Raw genomic sequence first — 18,293 nt, forward strand, 5'->3', positions numbered from 1 at the left:
TGTGTTCATGTGTCGGTGAAGTTTACAACTTATTTCACCTTACACAAAACGTAGTTTCCCCATTCCTATACTGCGCCTAGTCATAGATTTAGATGATGCTACAATATTCATCACAAGGCTGGAATTTACAACGCATCTCACGACCAAATCGTACAAGTGAGTGCTAGGTGTCTAAACCCCAGTGATTGGTAGGTGTACTGGTGGGTCAGGGGTAGGTCATTCGTATGAATTCATACGAATTGGGTAACTCGTAAAATATGTACGATTTAGAAAAAATCGTGCAAATTGGTACGAGTGAGGTCATTTGAATTCGTACGAATTAGCCACCTCGTAAAATACGTATGAATTGCCATAAAATCGGGTTGGAATTTACTAAGCTCAATGTAGCGCTTCCACCCAACTTTATTACGTCCCAGGAGTTTAATCGATTCCAGACATTGACTCTCGATTCCAAATGCCTCTGAATTGAAGAATCAACTTTTTGTGGAATCGAGTCCCAGCCCTACTCCATATTTCTGTGCACAAAGATACTTTTCTGGAGCCGTTTTCTCGGACATCTGCAGCTTGTGTACATGATAGTTGGGGTTTGAGGGCCTGAACTACTGTCCTATAGAGGAAATCAGCAGCATAATAAAAAGGGACACTAGCACAAAGTATTTGTTTTGAAAATACAAATATACCGAACCTAAATGTATTTAAATAAAAATTACATTTGATTGTTTTTTTTTTAATGACAAAATAGTATTTTGGATTTCAAAGAGGCCTCCGTATTTCAAATGTATCTGAAATAATCACTATATGAACTGACTATTACAACATAACTTACGTCGTAAAAACTAATCTCGACCGAACAGCAACTGTGTTACATACATATTTCTAACATTGATTATCCAAATATTAGATGTTTTGCTATGGCGGTTTGACTCTGATCACACGAATTACGAAATTTACCGATATAAAATGTGCATAAGTTCGTTGAAGCGTGCCGTAGGCTATTTCACTTTTTTTATATATAATTGAATCTGCGCTTAAAAATGCGAAAGCAAAACAGGAACGTAAACCTCATGAAACTGGAACATATTTTTGGGTCATTCAGACTGTGATGTTGATCAGAGCTCCTGCTCAAGGGGATCCTCCGAGAAGAGCTAAAAATGTGTGACGGCAGCCGACAGGGAGGTAGGAGAGAATCTGTTCTGTTTGAATGGAAGTCAATGGAGGGATTTCCTCAGTACGTGGAATAAACTACTTCTCTGTTGTCACGTAAAAAACGTATCCTTGTCCGCCAGTCTTTAACATATTTGCTATTAAATATCAACTTTGGAGAGAAATGTTTTTTGAGTTTACTACGAAAAACAACTGTTTTATGAGAAAAGTCAGGGACTATTTTGCGACAGGTTTGAATTATTTTACGGCACTACCAATGCACTTCTATAGGATCTGAAACGTTACTAGCTGTCGTAAAACTGAAAGTGTCACAGTTTACCGTTACACGCTTTCAATAGTGTTGAACGTCTCCTCAATGATGCGAATTAACACTTCCCAATCACACCGCGTTTCTTCTTCTTTAGCCATTCTTTTATTAATGCGCAAGATAATTTAAGAAACCTTTTAAAGATTATGTATATTTGTTATTTAACCTTTTAAGTCATGATGATCAGGTATGTGAACTGATTTATTTTCATGTCACACTGCATTATATATAGATAATACATGGTCGGGCTAAAGCGGCTAAATGCTAACTGCTTAAACAAATCTAAACTTTATCATTGTAGCCCACATACCACCCGATACTGATAAATAAGATAAACAATTTAAATGTTTTTTTAGTGACGAGTAAACGGGGAAAGTACTGAAATGTTTTAGTTTTCTGATATGTTTGAAGACTTTGACTCCCCCCAGACTGCTGGAGCCGGTGGAGACTAACAAGACTAGCATGTTTGAACTGTGCAACTGTTTCTATACACACAGATACTGTGACTATAAGACTATGCTCATAAGAATGTTAAACATAAAAGCTCACTGAGAAATAAGATTAACATTTATTCTGATTGATGTGGACGTAGAAGTTATCTTGGCTTTATATGTAGTTTCTGACATTCTGGGCCCAGTTGCAACAAACCCCTCAGGTAATGAAAGCCATTAGTTGTAGCTGAACTTTAGGAGTTTCTTGCAACCTGGTGCTGAATTAAATATAATCTAATAGCTTGTGAGCATACATATCCAAACACTACATTTAAAGCATATCATAGATTTTACCGACAACAACTAAGAACTAACTACTGATAACTTACCCCACATAAGTTAAAAACATGCGTAATGAATGTCTCTATTGACTGGCCAACTTTATCTGTCTGACACCTGAGCTCTAATGCTGCGTTCACACGGGCGTTGCCGATAACGCTTCTCATTTACTTTGCGTCACTGTTGTTGCTCACGGCAGAAGTTGAAAACTTTTGTAGTGCCAACACAGGCGTCAGCCAATCAGATCACTTATGCAAATACCCTAGCACAGGGCTGCGTTCAGCCCCGACAAAACGTTGCACAACGTTTTTTAAACAGAAACGGTGATGCGTTGAACACACACTTCTGATGACGCAAGAGTTGCAACTATGGCAGCTGAGAAGGCCATTCTTTGTGTTCTTTGTGAAGAATTTTCTGAGCCTGATGAAGTCGGTATAAATATGTGTTTAATACTACAAAATATGCCCGATGTTACAGTTACTGCACTTGCCGCCCAGAACAAAAGAGAACATCCCAATCGAGTGAAGGGATCTGAAACTGAAATGGAAGCACACATCTTACCTAATTCAGACTAAAACACATCTATTTAGCCTCACATACTGACTTTATTTGTAGGTCATACTGTTTTAATACCCTGTATTTTCTTTCTCATTTTTAGGAAAAGCACTTAATTGCATTGTTTATTTCTATACCAATACACTTGCAATGAAGCTAAAAATATAAACAACTACATCATTATGTTGATATCCTATATTTTTTACAATAAAACTTTCGACAAACATGTCTTCTAATATCCTCAGTTGTTGCGTATACCGAGCTGCATCGAACACATTTGTAAATTACTTTCCTTGAACCCATTGTGCGAGTTCACTTTAATACCACGTGCTTTATATACATGTTGCTGCTGATTGGACTGCAGTTCTGACACACCCACCAAACAAGAGAAAACATATCTCAAACCCCGTTGCACACCGGTGCACGCCGTTTCCAGGAAACATGACGTTCAACCCGGAAACCGTAGCAAAACGTTGCGCACCGTTTTGAACTTGAACATGCCCCCGATGTTTGAAGCTTGGTGCTGACACGTCCACCATAGTGACAACAGCCAATCACATTACTTTTCCGGTGTTGCATTACCGCAATTGGCTAACGTCTGTGCTAGGGTATTTGCAGAGACGATCTTATTGGCTGACGCCTGCGTTGGCACTTGAAAAGTAGAACGCCAGTGACGCGACGAAACGGAAACCACAATTCAGATCGGCTACGCATGACATCACCCACTGAAAGTAAGCGTTTCACGCCTACAAATGTATGAATGCAGCGTAATAGAGGAAGAGGAATAGAGAAGGGGCAGATATGCATTTGACTGTGACATTTTCTGTACATCTGACGTCAAACAGACTGGGCCATCTGACCAATCAAAGCAGAGTAGACCAATCACAACAGACTGAACCATCTGACCAACCAGTGCAAAGTAGGGTCGATTTAGAGACACTGAATCCTTTATCAAACCATTTAAGACATTGAGAAAAGAGGTGTCAGTGTCATTCTGTTTGTACTGTGGAAGCTTCTGTCACCAAAACAAATTCCTCGTTTGTGCAAACACACCTGCAATAAAGCTCTTTCTGATTCTGAATACAATAAGGCACTAATCAAACAATGGACTTAACGGTTTAACAGCTGGACTGTGACTCTTATTTTACATTGCTAAAAGTAAATATTTCAATTCTTTCTGTGTTTACAGGTGCTGTATTGTTTTAGTTCCTCTGTTAATAGTGATTAATGAAGGTGAGCACTAAAGGATCTTTACAGGATCAATGAGATGTTTAGGCCTCGTTTACATTGTCAGTGAAATGCGACCCAATTCCGTTTTTTTGCTCATATGTGACACAGATCAGGGGCCTCATTTATAAAGCTTGCGTACGCACAAAACGGGGCTGAAAACATGCGTACGCCAGTTCCTGCGCAAAAGGTGGGATTTATGAAGAAAAACTTGACGTGAAAATATGCGCACCTACACGCAAACTCTGACCCATGCGTACGCACATTTTGGAGATGGAGCAGTTTGGCGACACCGATGGCGAGTTGGAGTTAAATGTCTTTTTGGTCACTTTTAGAATTTAGAATTAAAATTAAACATAATACAGAAAGATAATACAAATATAATTTCCCTCACCAAGCCTGTCACTTGAAGCAAATATCCATTCCTTCTTATGTCCGCGCCAGCGAGCGCGTTGGGCCGTTTAGTGAAACTGACGCAGTTTAAATAAATAAAATAATGATTTAAACTATGTTTTACTTCTGATATAAACATTTAGATTAAATATGCCATTCAAATTATGGAGTTAAACACTTAAACATGAAATCATACTGAAAAGTTACAACATTTTTTTATATTCAATTCAATCAATAGAAATATTTGTTGTGGATGCGATTGTTTTTGAACACTTTTCCTGTGGCGTGCTGCGTTTTAATGTTTTAACCACAGAGATAATTGCTTATCATGATAATACCAGATTGTCTGAGAAAATAGTTTCGTGCAAATAATGCCCAAGGCCTATCTGTTTCCATTAAAAATATAAATCAATTAAAAATACAATTCGGCAAGTGGAAAAGATTGAGAAAAACTTTCTCTGAAATGTATTTTACACTATTTGATTTATGTAGGCTATTCAAAAACAAGGCAAGGATAACTACTTGATTTGTATTAATGTAATGTTTCTTGTACCGTTTATATCATTTGCATATGATTATTCATCCACGTGATAACGTTTAAGTTATCACGTGGATGAATAATCATATGCAAATGATATGTAGATGAGGATCTGCATAGTAAAACTAGGCGTTGTAAGCTCCATATATGGTTATTTCGGGTGGAGACGCATGAACGCACAATCTTCCGCTGACTGGGATTTATAAAGTGAATTCTGCGCAGGTTCTGGCGTACGCACGGTTTTATAAGTCTGAATATTTTTTTGTGTACGCCATTTTTGGCTTTTGTGCGTACGTACACTTTTAGTAAGGTTCCTACGCACAGTTTTTTATATAAATGAGGCCCCAGATGTGTTCTATGACAGTGTAAACAGGAAAAAAACGCATGCATTCGGATATTTCGAGATCGGTTTCAGGCCTCGGTCATATGTGGAAATAAATCAGATATAAATCAGATATGTGCCAATGCGACTGTCATGTAAACAGGCAGATCGGATTTTCTGAGGCATTAGGCAACGTCTCCGCGGTTTAATAACGAAAGAAACGCGCATCTGCAAAGGGACGGAATGGCCCATTTCGTCCTCCTCTGCCTCAAAATCTTGGTGATGTTTGGTAAACTTCGCATACATATCGCAGAGCTAGCATCAAGCATATTTCGCATTCGTCCATCTGTGCAAGAACCCCCTTTAAGCATGCACAATGTTTCAGATAATATGTCAAGTGTAAACACATGAATCAGATATGGGTCACAATTGAAAGAACGTGTAAACGGACGAAAAAAAAAAAAAGGATATAGGCAACCAATCAGAATTGGGCATCAAGACCTGCAGTGTAAACGAGGCCTAAAAGTGTCCATGATAAAGAAAAGGAAACATCTTTTGAATATCTAGTTTAAAACAAGCATTAATTCATGTCTTTGCATTAAAAGCATGTTTGTTTATTATTATAACTTCTCTCTGTTTTCAGCGTCTCTGGTCACTGTTGAGGGTTTAATCGGAGGTTCTGTCATTTTACCGTGTTCGTCTGAAGCACCTCTGATTACAGTTCAAGACATCAATGTGCATTGGAGACAACATAACAGAGTGAAAGTGTTTGACATTATTACGGGTAAAGTCTCTGGTGAAGGACAGGATCCAGCATACAAGAACAGAGCTGAAACCTTCCCTGAAGAGTATAAGAAAGGAAACTTCTCACTCAAACTCAACAATCTTCAGTACAGTGACAGAGGAAAGTACCAGTGCTACATCGTAGAGGAATCGATCATCAGGACTGTGGAACTTCTCATCGAAGGTTTGTGATATTTTTTTTGGCTACACAATTTTGATGGTCCACTTTAGACATTCTATTCACTAGAAGTAATTTATATTTACTTATATTCTCATTTAACTTACTCTCATTAGAGTATTAGTAGACTGTAGTAGTCCGTTAGGTTAGAGTTCGGGTTAGTTGACGTACTGTAGATGCAAAGTTACTTATAGTCAGTAGAATGTCTATTTTTTCCTTATTTTTATTTAAGTCACATGTGCAAAGTTCTTAGAAATATATTTTTTCTATTCATGTTGGTTTTCAAACACTTTTATAGTATTATACAATAAAGTAATGAGGTGTAACAATCAAGTAAATAACAGTGTGTATACAACTATATATATATTTATTTTCATCATTATTATTATTATTATTATTATTATTATTATTTTTCTCTGTTTTCAGTGCCTTTCCAGAACCCAGTTGTGGGTGATATTGGAGGTTCTGCTGTTTTACCTTGTTCTGTTAGAGAACGTCCACTTACAACTGAAGACATAACAGTCACTTGGAGGCTGAAGACCCTGAAAGTGTTTGAGACTACTAAGGGTAAAGTCTCTGTGGAAGAACAGGATTCAGTGTTCAGGAACAGAACTGAAACCTTCCCTCAGGAATATCTGAATGGAAACTTCTCACTCAAACTCTACAATCTTCAACGCAATGATACGGGAATCTACAAATGCTACATCACGAATGAATTACTAATTCAAAGTGTGAAACTAGGTTTGTGAAAAAGACCCTGATTAATTTAAGCTAATAATGTAAAGATGATTTTAATTGAGAATGAGATCGTTTTTGAGACCTCTTTTAAAACACAATGAAATGTTTTCATCTGTTTTTACTGAATCTAATGCATTTGTCTCTGTGTCCACCAGAAATAAACCAAGGAGCTCGATCGAGATCTGAGAAGATTTTACTTGTAGTGCCTTTTCTTTCTGTTTCCATTCTGCTCTTTATGTAAGCACTGACAGAAGGAACTACAGTATAGCAATGTGTTTGTTCTTCTTCAACCTCAGAACAACCTGCTGAGATCGCCACATCTTCTGAGAAACAGCTGAAGACGTTAAGCCACCATCTTAAACTGATGAAACTGGCACTGCAGCCTTCAGTAACAGCTACACAGCTTCTTGTCCAAACACTTATTCTCTCCAGACTGGACTATTGAAATGCTCTCTTCCAGCATGTACTGTCAAACCTCTGCAACTGATCCAGATGCTGCAGCGAGAGTGGTCTTTATCGAGCTGAAGAGAGCAGACATCACTCCTCTCCTCACAAAATTACACTGTTTGCCAGTTGCCTATCACATCAAATTAAGGTTCTGATGTTTGAGCAACCACTGGCTCTGCTCCCTTTTACCCAAACCATTGACCATGTTCAAGAAACGGCTGAAGACTTGATTTTTCGGCAACACTTGATCCATTAATATTAACACTTCCTTTTCTTTTTTCCTCTTCTCCGCTATTCTATATCTATTCAAAATAAAATAAAAATACATTGTGTTAGACTAAACTGGGAAGGGTCACGGCACTTGCTTATGTTGTCCTATTGTTAGTTTAATTGCTTCTGTTGCTCTCCTCATTTGTAAGTTGCATTGGATAAAAGTGTCTGCTAAATGAATAAATGTAAATCTCAGTTGCGCAGGTGGGGAATGTTTTAACGCTGCGTTACAATGTGCCCTTATTAGAACTATGCTATTCTATTCTACACTTTATGAATTCTACTGAGAAACCATGAGAAAAGGGTGAATAAAGACTGAGAGTCAAAAATTACTTATTTTTAATTAGTAAAAAATTTCATTTTTTATATGAAAAAGTGAAAAAATTTTTTTGAGTTTGTCTTGTATTTGTTTTTTTTATTAGATCAGATAAAATTGTTATCTGTCATATGGTCATGTTATAATGTACCCCACCTATGGGGCATGTCGTCACAATTCACTTCCATTCTTTCGGAGTAAATCAAGAAAAAAATATACACTTTATTAATGATACAAAATCACATAATTGTACTTGACGTGTGAAATAAATTTTGGAAAAAAAATATTCTCTGAATCTTAAGTGGATTTACACAAACAGAGAAAGTGTTAGTTTGTTAGAAGTTAGAATTAGTTTATGGAACCTTGAATCTCAGACCTTTCCAACAATATGAGATTTGTCAAGATTGGAAAAACGTTTGAATATAAAATTGTGCAGTAAATTTAGTAAAATGTGAAACATGACACCGCACACTAGGGGGAGGTTTTAAATACCGTTTCCATGGTAACGCAATGTCCAATTTCAAAATTGTTTGAATAGGATGATTTTTTTTTTTTTACGTTTAAGCTTCCAAATGATATCTAATTTATGATAATAACTAAAATATGTGAAAGTGGAAATGGGCAAGTGTAAACACTGATACTAAATGTGTTATTATAGGTTTATAACTTAAAATACAACTTATATTTTTGACCTTAAAAATGTTGAAGACCTGGTTAACACTGTAAATAAGTAATTAATAATGGCCTCCAGAGGGAGACAAAGCTTTGATAAGAAAAATTTGCATTTGCAACTATTTGCTCTCGTTTAAGTTAACATGTTTGCATGTTTTAGGTAACATTTGTTAACATTGCTATAAAAATATATTACTGTACAGAGAGAGAGAATATAATTTTTTGCTTTCTTAGTGGCACCGCAATTAAAAACACCTGATGGCTTTATTGACTTGCAGTTCAATAATCGTGTTGATATTCTGATTATTAGTAGATTATTCTGATTATTAGTAGATCTTCTGATTATTAGTAGCCTATATCTTCTGATTTGGTGAGATCAACACAGTGAAGGACTCGTCTGAAGAAATTGGCGCACTGATCATTTTATATTTGTAAGTGGGGTAATGTAATAATGAACAGATTCTACATAATTTTAACCACCCGAATCATCCTTCTCAATAATTGTTCCATCCAGACCTTTTCTGGACTGTGTGTTCATGTGCCGCTTAAAGGTGCTCTAAGCGATGTCACGTGTTTTTTAGGCTGAAACATTTTTTGTCAAATACAGCAAACATCTCACCATCCGCTAGCTGCCTGTCCCCTGAACACACTGTAAAAAAAAAAAAACGCGATCTCTGTAGACAGCCCAGGCTCCACAAACGGCAAGAAAAACAAACTGGCCCAGCCTGGACGACGAAACATAACAAACAGTGTTCCAGCCAATAACCAACAACAATGATTTGGGGGTGGGGGTTGGGGGGTTAGTGCGCATGCACATGAAGGGGTGTGTGTGGGGAGTGGAGGAGAGAGAAGCATGAAGAGGGAAGTTAGCCAGAGGAGAGATGTCCTAGACAACGACTAACGTTAGAATTATATTCTCTTGAATTTTGATATGGCCGTCACATGACCAAAGAGACGACATTCCAATGAACAAATGGCAAAGAAGAGGGAAAGGAAGCACAGAAGGGAGGGTGAGGGGATGGGATGAGGAGGAGGGAGGGTCGAGCTAGCCTCTGTTTTGTTTGACAATACTTCGAACGAACGTCAACAAGAAGTGACGTCACCCAATATAGCTTAGAGCACCTTGAAGTTAACAACTTATTTCACCTTACACAAAACAAAATTTCCCCATTCCTATACTGTGCCTAGTCTAAGTTTTAGATGATGCTACAATATTCATCACAAGGCTGGAATTTACTAAGCTCAATGTAGCGCTTTACACCCAACATTATTACGTCCCAGGAGTTTAATTGATTCCAGACATTGACTCTCGATTCCAAATGCCTCTGAATTGAAGAATCAACTTTTTGTGGAATCGAGTCCCAGCCCTACTCCATATTTCCGTGCACAAAGATACTTTTCTGGAGCCGTTTTCTCGGACATCTACAGCTTGTGTACATGATAGTTGGGGTTTGAGGGCCTGAACTACAGACCTATAGAGGAAATCAGCAGCCTAATAAAAAGGGAGACTAGCATAAATGTTTTGAAAATACAAATATACCGAACCTAAATGTATTTAAATCCAAATTACATTTGATTGTTTTTTAAAGGCTTTAAAAAAAAAAAAAAAATAGTATTTTGTATTTCAAATAGGCCTAACTGACTACAGACGTTCGCGTAACAACAACTAATTCCGCCCGAAAAGCAACTGTATTACATACAGCTAACTTATAATATTGATTATCCAAATATTACACGTTTTGCTACGGTGGTTTGACTTTGACCACAGAAATCTTTAATTATTGAATCCACAATAAAATGCGCATAAGTTTGTTGAATCGTGCCGTATTTCGTATTTTTTATAATCGAATCTGCGCTTAAAGATGCGAGAGCAAAACGGGCATAAACTTCATGAACTGGAACATATTTTTGGGTCATTCAGACTGTGATGTTGATCAGAGCTCCTGCTCAAGGGGATCCTCCGAGTAAAGCTAAAAATGTGTGACGGCAGCCGATTAGGAGGTAGGAGAGAATCTGTTCTGTTTGAATTGAAGTCAATGGAGGATTTGCCTCAAGATGCGGAATAAACTACTTTTCTGTTGTCACGTAAATAATGTATCCTTGTCCGCCAGTCTTTAACATATTTGCTATTAAATATCAACTTTGTAGAAATGTATTTTGAGTTTACTATGAAAAACAACTGGTTTATGAGAAAAGTCAGGGACTATTTTGCGACAGTTTTGAATTATTTTACGGCACTACCAATGCACTTCTATAGGATCTGAAATGTTACTAGCTGTCATAAAATTGAAAGTGTCACAGTTTAACGTTACGCTTTCAATAGTGTTGAACGTCTCCTCAATGATGCGAACACTTCCAAATCATACCGCATTTCTTCTTCTTTAGCCATTTTTTTTTATAAATGCACCAGACAATTTAAGAAACCATTTAAACATTAGATATATTTGTTATTGAACCTTTTAAGTCATGATAATCAGATATGTGAACTTATTTATTTTCATGTCACCCTGCATTACATATAGATAATACATGGTACTTGGGCTAAAGCGGCTAAATGCTAACTGCTTAAAAAGTCTAAACTTTATCATTGTAATTACAATGACCACAGACCACCCGATACTGGACAAATATAAATAATAAGATAAACATTTAAAATGTTTTTTAGTGACGAGTAAAGGGGGAAAGTACTGAAATGTTTTAGTTTTCTGATATGTTTGAAGACTTTGACTCCCCCCAGACTGCTGGAGCCGGTGGAGAGTAACACGACTAGCATGTTTGAACTGTGCAACTGTTTCTATACACACTGATACTGTGGCTATAAGACTATGTCCTCATTAATGTGGATAATATAAGAACTTTTGTTTCGAAACACTGCTCGTCTACACTAGCACAATGCTATTTCAAGCATTTCCAAGTGTTGCTTCTCCATATGGAAACATCTGAAAATGCTAAATTCACCTTATTGCATACCTATATGTTAAACATCATAAAAGCTCACTGAGAAAAAGATTCAAATTTATCCTGATTGATGTGGATGTAGAAGTTATCTTGGCATTATATGTCATTTCTGACATTCTGGGCCCAGTTGCAACAAACCCAATGCAATACAATGTGTCTTTTTTTCAAGTAGTGAAATTCAACAAGCTTTTTTTGTTTCAAAAAGATTCGTCATTATTTTATATTATTTTAATTTTTGTTGAGGTAATAACATCTTTATGTCATGACCATGCAATGTGAATTCATGGCCTTGTAACTAAGTCAACCAAACAAGGACATCCTGGTCACCATACATTCTCTTCATGCTCACGGTCAATTGAGTAGCCTATGAAAGGTTTGTGTGAGATGGAGCGGAATGGAGAATGCTTATACCCATCATTTTGCCAGACTTCCACAAACCGTTTATACTTTATATTTGTAAATAATTTCACCTCATATGTCATGATCATCAGGTATACAATCTAATTACTCTTGTCGAATAGGTCACACAGAATTAGGTATAAATTGAAATCGAAAAAGCAGTACATTCGAATTTAGAGGAAAAGCATATGCTTGCTACATACTAATGTATTTGTACTACTACATTGGAAAAAACAAACTAGTTTAAACTCTAGGATCATTTTAGCTTGGAAGTCAAGCTTGGAATGCTAAAAAGAGATATATTTTTTTAACCAGTTTTGGAGTGTAAAGAGAAAAAATGCGTAGAGAGTATGCTGGAGTAGCATGACTAACATGTTTGAACTTGTAAGGTACAACTAAAGGCACATGCTTTCCCTTACCACTCCAGTGTATGATTGCAGAAAATAAAACATTTAAAAAATGTAACCATAGAATGCAAATAACTATTCTAATAAAAAAAAAGATATGTACCTACCGAACTGTGACTGGAACCTGTTGTTTAAATGACTGATCACTTGCAAAATCCACTGTAGCTGATACTCAAACAGAATCACTTCCTTAGTAAAAAAATTAAAACACCTTCCTTGGTCTCATGTACAAATGGTCCCTCCCACACAAGAGCAAAGGTCTCTTTACATTCCCTATCAGTGGTTTTATAAGTGACATATAAAGAGTCATGCCTGAGTCACATTTCACACCAGAATCAGAAAGAAAGGCGATTTGTTAATTAAGATTTGTCATTATTCATGTCATCTCAATCTAGATGCTCACGAGTTGTAAGAAAAAAATTTTCATTAGTTAATCTTTTCCCACAGACTTTGCCCTGTTGTTCCGCTCGTGCTGTTTCAGATCCTTTTTATGCGTTCCCACATGGGAAGATCGAAACACAAATCTCCTTCTACTTCCTCAGTTTATTGGTCAGCTACAGTTCAAATAATCTGCTTGTTATGCATAATTATTCATTGAACAAACACTTTCAAAATTGCTTGAATAAACAAATGATCAGATTATCATGAAGTGGACACATTTCAGTCTTGTAAAAAGTAAACTTCCACAACTAGTTTTGAGGTAAAACATCTACATGGTAAACAAGTACAATGCCTTATAAGTACAACAGAAGAAACAGAAACTTATAAGGCATTGTACTTCTGTTTACCACGTAGAAGAGTCTTGAATAGATGAGGAGGTGAACTTGTGTCCAGTTATCTGAGGCCCTTATATCATTACATTACAACAGGACAAGTGCATCAGATAACTTGCTACATTTTCATGCATATCAGTCAAAATTGAACCCTAACATGTACGCCACGACCTCAGGGCTCGAAACCTTCATTTGTTCCCTTACATTTAAGAGTTCATTGTAACCAATCAAAACCTCAGTAGTCCTTCTGAAGTAGTGTGGTTAGAAAGAAAGTACAGCACATACATACTGTATCATCAAATATAGCACACACACCTCATTTTCTGCTAATATTCTTTTTTGCACAATCATTTTGCTAGTTGCATCTAGCTTGTGTACATAAGCCAAAGCCTCATTTGAATAATTAATGAATCTGATTGTAATAGATGTAATGAATCCATTCTATACTAAACCTAGAAGCTGTTTCATTCCTGGCTTTAATTTTTTTGAAAGACCTCTGGGCTGGCACACTAGCACCAGGAACATCCACAACCACATCGTTACTCTAAGGTTACAGACAGTGTTGGAAAAGTTACTTGTATGTTGTGTTACTCCATAAAAAAATAACTGATTGCTTTAGTTACTTTTTATTGTGTTTCATTACTTTTGCATTGCTTTTTCTCACCTCAGCTGTTTCTCTCTCTTTCTAGCTGAAGGCAATGCAAATTCGTGCCTGTACAGTAGAGGGCGCTCTTTAAACAAACCTTTCAGCTGTGCTGCCATTCTGAATTACAGAAGAAGAATAGGACACAGGAGAAGGAAGGTCAACCAAAGCCACTACTAGAAGATAAGCCTGCAACCTTTAGCCAAAAAAGCGTAGCGGTGTGGTGAAGAGATGACACAAGGTTTTGTTCAGCTGTACTGTGAAAAGCGTTATATATTCCATTACTACACAATAGCTGTCTGTCTTTAGGAGTCTTAAGTTAGGAGCTACTTTTGTGAATACGGCCCCAAATTCAGATCATCAGCTACTTAAATGAAAGCTCCATGAACTACATGAACTGAGTGTGTCAGATAAGAGGTAATGTGCAGAGCGTTGAGCAGGATTGAAAAACCACTGCACCAAACCTCAGACAATAGAAAATGTTGATTAAAAAGAACTTACTTAAAAAGTACTTCTGATTAATTACCTCTGAATGCTGCACAATCACACTTAATTTATACAGTGGAGACAAAGATGACCGTATGCTCTGAGCTCTACAATAAAGAAAACAGAAAAGAATGTGATTTATTCAGTATACGTTAGAAAGCTCTATATGTACATTTAGCAGAGATTTTTAACCAATGCAACTTACAAATGAAGGACAATTGCAAGCAAGTTATCATAAGAATACAGTATCAGATTTTCATATCACTATAATTGCTGCAGCTTTTACAATTAAGTGTTCCTCCTAATAAAGTTGTTCTCCTAACAAATGGAATAAGTGGAATAACAGTGAATGGATTTCAAGGATTTGATTTGGGATGGATAAATATATTTATATATATTAGTTTAATATATTAGTTTATGTTCTTACATATTCTTTTATCATTTATTGATATAAACTTCATTTGAATGCTGTCTATAGGCTATAATATATTAATATTATTACTTTGTCATTTCTTAGTTTCTCCTTGAACTTGACGCACAACATAATGACGGCAATTGACGCCTCTCACGGTTCAAACAAACAGGGCTGGGCAACAGCATTCGACATTATGTTGTGCGTCAAGTTCAAGTGTTACTCTTTTGGTGTAAATCGATGCGTACGGACGTCTGCCGGAAGCTAGTTTAGTCGATAAAGTTTTAAATATGGATATTTTTCTTACACAAACGCACCGCTTCACTTCAGAAGACCTTTATTAACCCCCACAGAGCCGTGTCGAGTACTTTGATCATGAATAGATGCGCTTTGATGGACTTCCAAAGTCAAACAGCCATTCACTCCCATTATAAAGCTTGGAAGAGCCTGGACATTTTTTTTTTTAAATAAGTCAGATTGTATTCGTCTGAAAGAAGAATGTCATATACTCCTAGGATGGCTTCAGGGTGAGTAAATCATTTGCTAATTTCAATTTTGGGTGAACTATACCTTTAAGAGTTTCAGGGCCTCCCTCTTGTACATATACTAATTTTACTATGGCTATTTCATATAAACCTATAGAAAATCATATATAACCCTCTGATGGTCTTCGGTCACTTCTGACCGAATAATTTTCTGTTTTGAATTTTTAAAAATCACAGCTTCATCGGAAGGTTATGATACTTGGTGACTTTTCTGGGATTAGGTATGTGAATACAAAAAACAATTGAGGTCATGATCCGAGCATGCTAAGTGGCCGTAAAAAAAATAGTCCCTTTCGTGGTCTTCGGTCAAAAATGACCGACCCATAGGAAATGAATGGGAAATTTACAAAAACGCAAAAATTCTCTGAACTTTTGACTGTACAATCTACAAATCGGCCACGATTCTAAAAAAAAGTACACCGCAGTAAAGGGGTGACACTCTACAACATCAAGAGTGCAAAAAATTCACACCCACCCACACACACACACATACAAACACACTTTTATACACACCAATAAATTCAGACTACAAAAATCTGTTTTGAATTTTTTAAAATCACGGCTTCATCGGAATATTACGAAACTTGGTGACTTTTCTGGCATTAGGTATGTGAACATACAAAAAATTTAGTTCATGATCCGAGCATGCTAAGTGGTCGTAAAAAAATTAGTCATGATTTTGGTCTTCGGTCAAAATTACCCCCATAGGAAATGAATGGGAAATTGACAAAAACACAAACATTCTCTACAAATCAGCCACGATGCAGAAAAAAAGTGCTCAGCAATGAAGGGGTGAATTATTATTAAAATAATAATTAATAAAGTGTTATAAACCTGGGCAAAAAGTATTATTTGAGAATTTCTAAAAAAAATACATTCAATCCACATCTTAAAAGTAAGTAATTTGGTCTAAAAACAACTAGAATTCACAAACATCTCCATTTAGAGCTATACAGGCATCTAGTGGTAAACCCATGCAATAACATGTTTTATTTAATTTTATGTTTAATAAATTGATTAATTTTTTTAATTTTTATTTTTTTTCTGAAAGCCTAGTCTCTATTTTACCCGAAAATACTGCATAGAATTATTATTTTTTTTTAATCAAAAAAAAAAATTATCATTATTTTCAATGGCAAAAAATGGACTATAAATATTGCATAAATATTAATAAGTTCAATCAAATTGTCTCAAAATTCTAAATTAAAAAGAATAAATATTATAGAACAAAAATAAATTGCATTGGTTTTTACTGGGATGGAGGAAGTTTCATTTTTAGGTGTCCGGTCATTTATGACCGGGAAGGCCCCCAGTGTGACTGCTAAACGAAGACCATCAGAGGGATAAGCATACTAAATATACGCATATGTAACATAGGTTAAATATTGCTGTCAAATGCATACATAAATTGGGAAAACTCGACATTGGATGTTGTGTCACTCGTATTTGCGTGTATGATATTGCTGGCGGAGTTACGTCACCACCAGCAGAGTCTCACATCTCTCGCTGCTGGTAAGTCGCATCAATGATCGCTGCGTCATATATATATATATATTTGTTTTTAAAGTTTAGATTGTTACATAGACTTTTATACTACACATAAGTTTACTTCATTTGTCTGTCAGTTCCTAGTTCTGTCAGTCGAGTCAAATATGTGTAATTTGTGACGATAAATAGGAGAGTGTGTGTTAACCTAGCCTAGAAATCTAGACACACCCTAGCGGCAGCAAAATGTATTTTGCAGCCAGGGTAGTCTAGCAACTCTCCATTGACTTTAGTGCTGGAAAAACCTAAATTGGGTCAGGCCAATCACATCGTGTATAGAGTAGACGGGGCGGGCTTAACATAATGACGACAGAGTTGCGACGGTTCCCTGCTAACTGTTACTTGAAAACAAAGAAGAGCTGCTGCTGGAGAACAGCCTTTCGAATCGGCTTTGGCCGCGACTCTGGAGGACTTGGAGTTAAGTTCTTCTTTGAGAAAAGAGCAAAGAACGGCACTTAAGTCATTCTTAAAAAAGGAAGATGTGTTCGTAGTTTTGCCGGCCAGATTCAAAAGTTGAATCTATCAACTAACGTTAGCTCCGCTGTTGGGAAAACGCTCTGGTTGGTTGAAGCGCTGTCCTATTGCGTGCAGAGTGAATTTGAAAGACAGCCGTTTATCCCGCCCCTCGGATTGAGCCGTGTCTATGGTGAGTTGTCAGACCAAACATCTTGATGTAGGTCTGGCTTGCCAGGCTATTGTTAACCTGCTTGTGAACTCAGAATCTATTTCATTTAAGACTTCTGAGCAACGTTGATGCACTGTGTGCTAACCAGCTTTTGGTCGTGTTTGTCCCAGGTATGCGTTTTATTCGGATTTGTCATGTTGTAGCCGAATTGAGTATTAGCATTAGCACATGTGCTGTATGCTCGCACTACTGAAATGTGTAACTGCGCCATTTTAGGTCCGTGTTCTTCTCTTTCTGTATTTCAAAAATATGTAAAATGATGGTTACTTAAGTTCATAGTTTCTCTGTGTTTATGTGAACTGATTAGAACTGAGAACAGAGACAGTGTTTTAAATTTTATTTCATTAATGTATGCTTTATTTAGATTTATTCCACTATATGTACACGATCACTTTGTAAAAATGTATATTCAGCAGAGTCTCACTTCTCTCGCTGCTGACATCTGAGCAACGTTGATGCACTGTGTACTAACCAGCTTTTGGTCGTGTTTGTCCCAGTTTTGTCTGTGACAGGCCCAGTAAAGTGCAATCTTGAGTGACCATCCACCTGCTCTCAGTGTGATTCCATCCACAAAAACACACACAGTTACACATGTATGTTCTTTGAAGAAACTTGCATATATAAATTAGACAAATATTGTTCACATATATGGCCTTAACATACAGTACCATATAAAATGTATATAAATCATTTTAATATATGTATATATAATGAATTTCAAACATGGTATAAACGTATATGTTCATATATCCTGTAATGA

At 36.5% G+C, this 18,293-nt stretch overlaps 1 protein-coding gene and 1 long non-coding RNA gene across 2 annotated transcripts in view; one reads left to right on the forward strand and one right to left on the reverse strand.

Moving 5' to 3' along the window:
• LOC311295379 overlaps nt 1–12,834 on the reverse strand; it is a 41,399-nt gene extending 28,565 nt beyond the window's left edge. Inside the window, exon 1 of the long non-coding RNA XR_014628323.1 lies at nt 12,552–12,834. This is a non-coding gene — a long non-coding RNA (uncharacterized lncRNA). The remainder of the gene's footprint in view (nt 1–12,551) is intronic.
• LOC311295359 (polymeric immunoglobulin receptor-like) lies at nt 1,487–8,029 on the forward strand. Its single transcript, XM_084416699.1, has 5 exons — nt 1,487–1,658; nt 3,986–4,029; nt 5,920–6,243; nt 6,664–6,978; nt 7,131–8,029. Exons 1-5 carry the CDS (start codon nt 1,648–1,650, stop codon nt 7,214–7,216), a joined length of 780 nt encoding a protein of 259 aa, XP_084272825.1. The 5' UTR covers nt 1,487–1,647; the 3' UTR covers nt 7,217–8,029.
• Nucleotides 12,835–18,293: the final 5,459 nt, after the last annotated feature.

This window comes from Rutilus rutilus (assembly GCF_951802725.1).
Source record: "Rutilus rutilus genome assembly, chromosome: 8".
NCBI lineage: Eukaryota > Metazoa > Chordata > Actinopteri > Cypriniformes > Leuciscidae > Rutilus > Rutilus rutilus.

What these genes read in the sequence shown, in the direction of transcription:
- LOC311295359 (XM_084416699.1), top strand. An exon ending in GTTAATAGTGATTAATGAAG is followed by an intron (nt 4,030 to 5,919) that starts GTGAGCACTAAA and finishes CTCTGTTTTCAG; the next exon opens with CGTCTCTGGTCACTGTTGAG. An exon ending in AATTCAAAGTGTGAAACTAG is followed by an intron (nt 6,979 to 7,130) that starts GTTTGTGAAAAA and finishes TGTGTCCACCAG; the next exon opens with AAATAAACCAAGGAGCTCGA.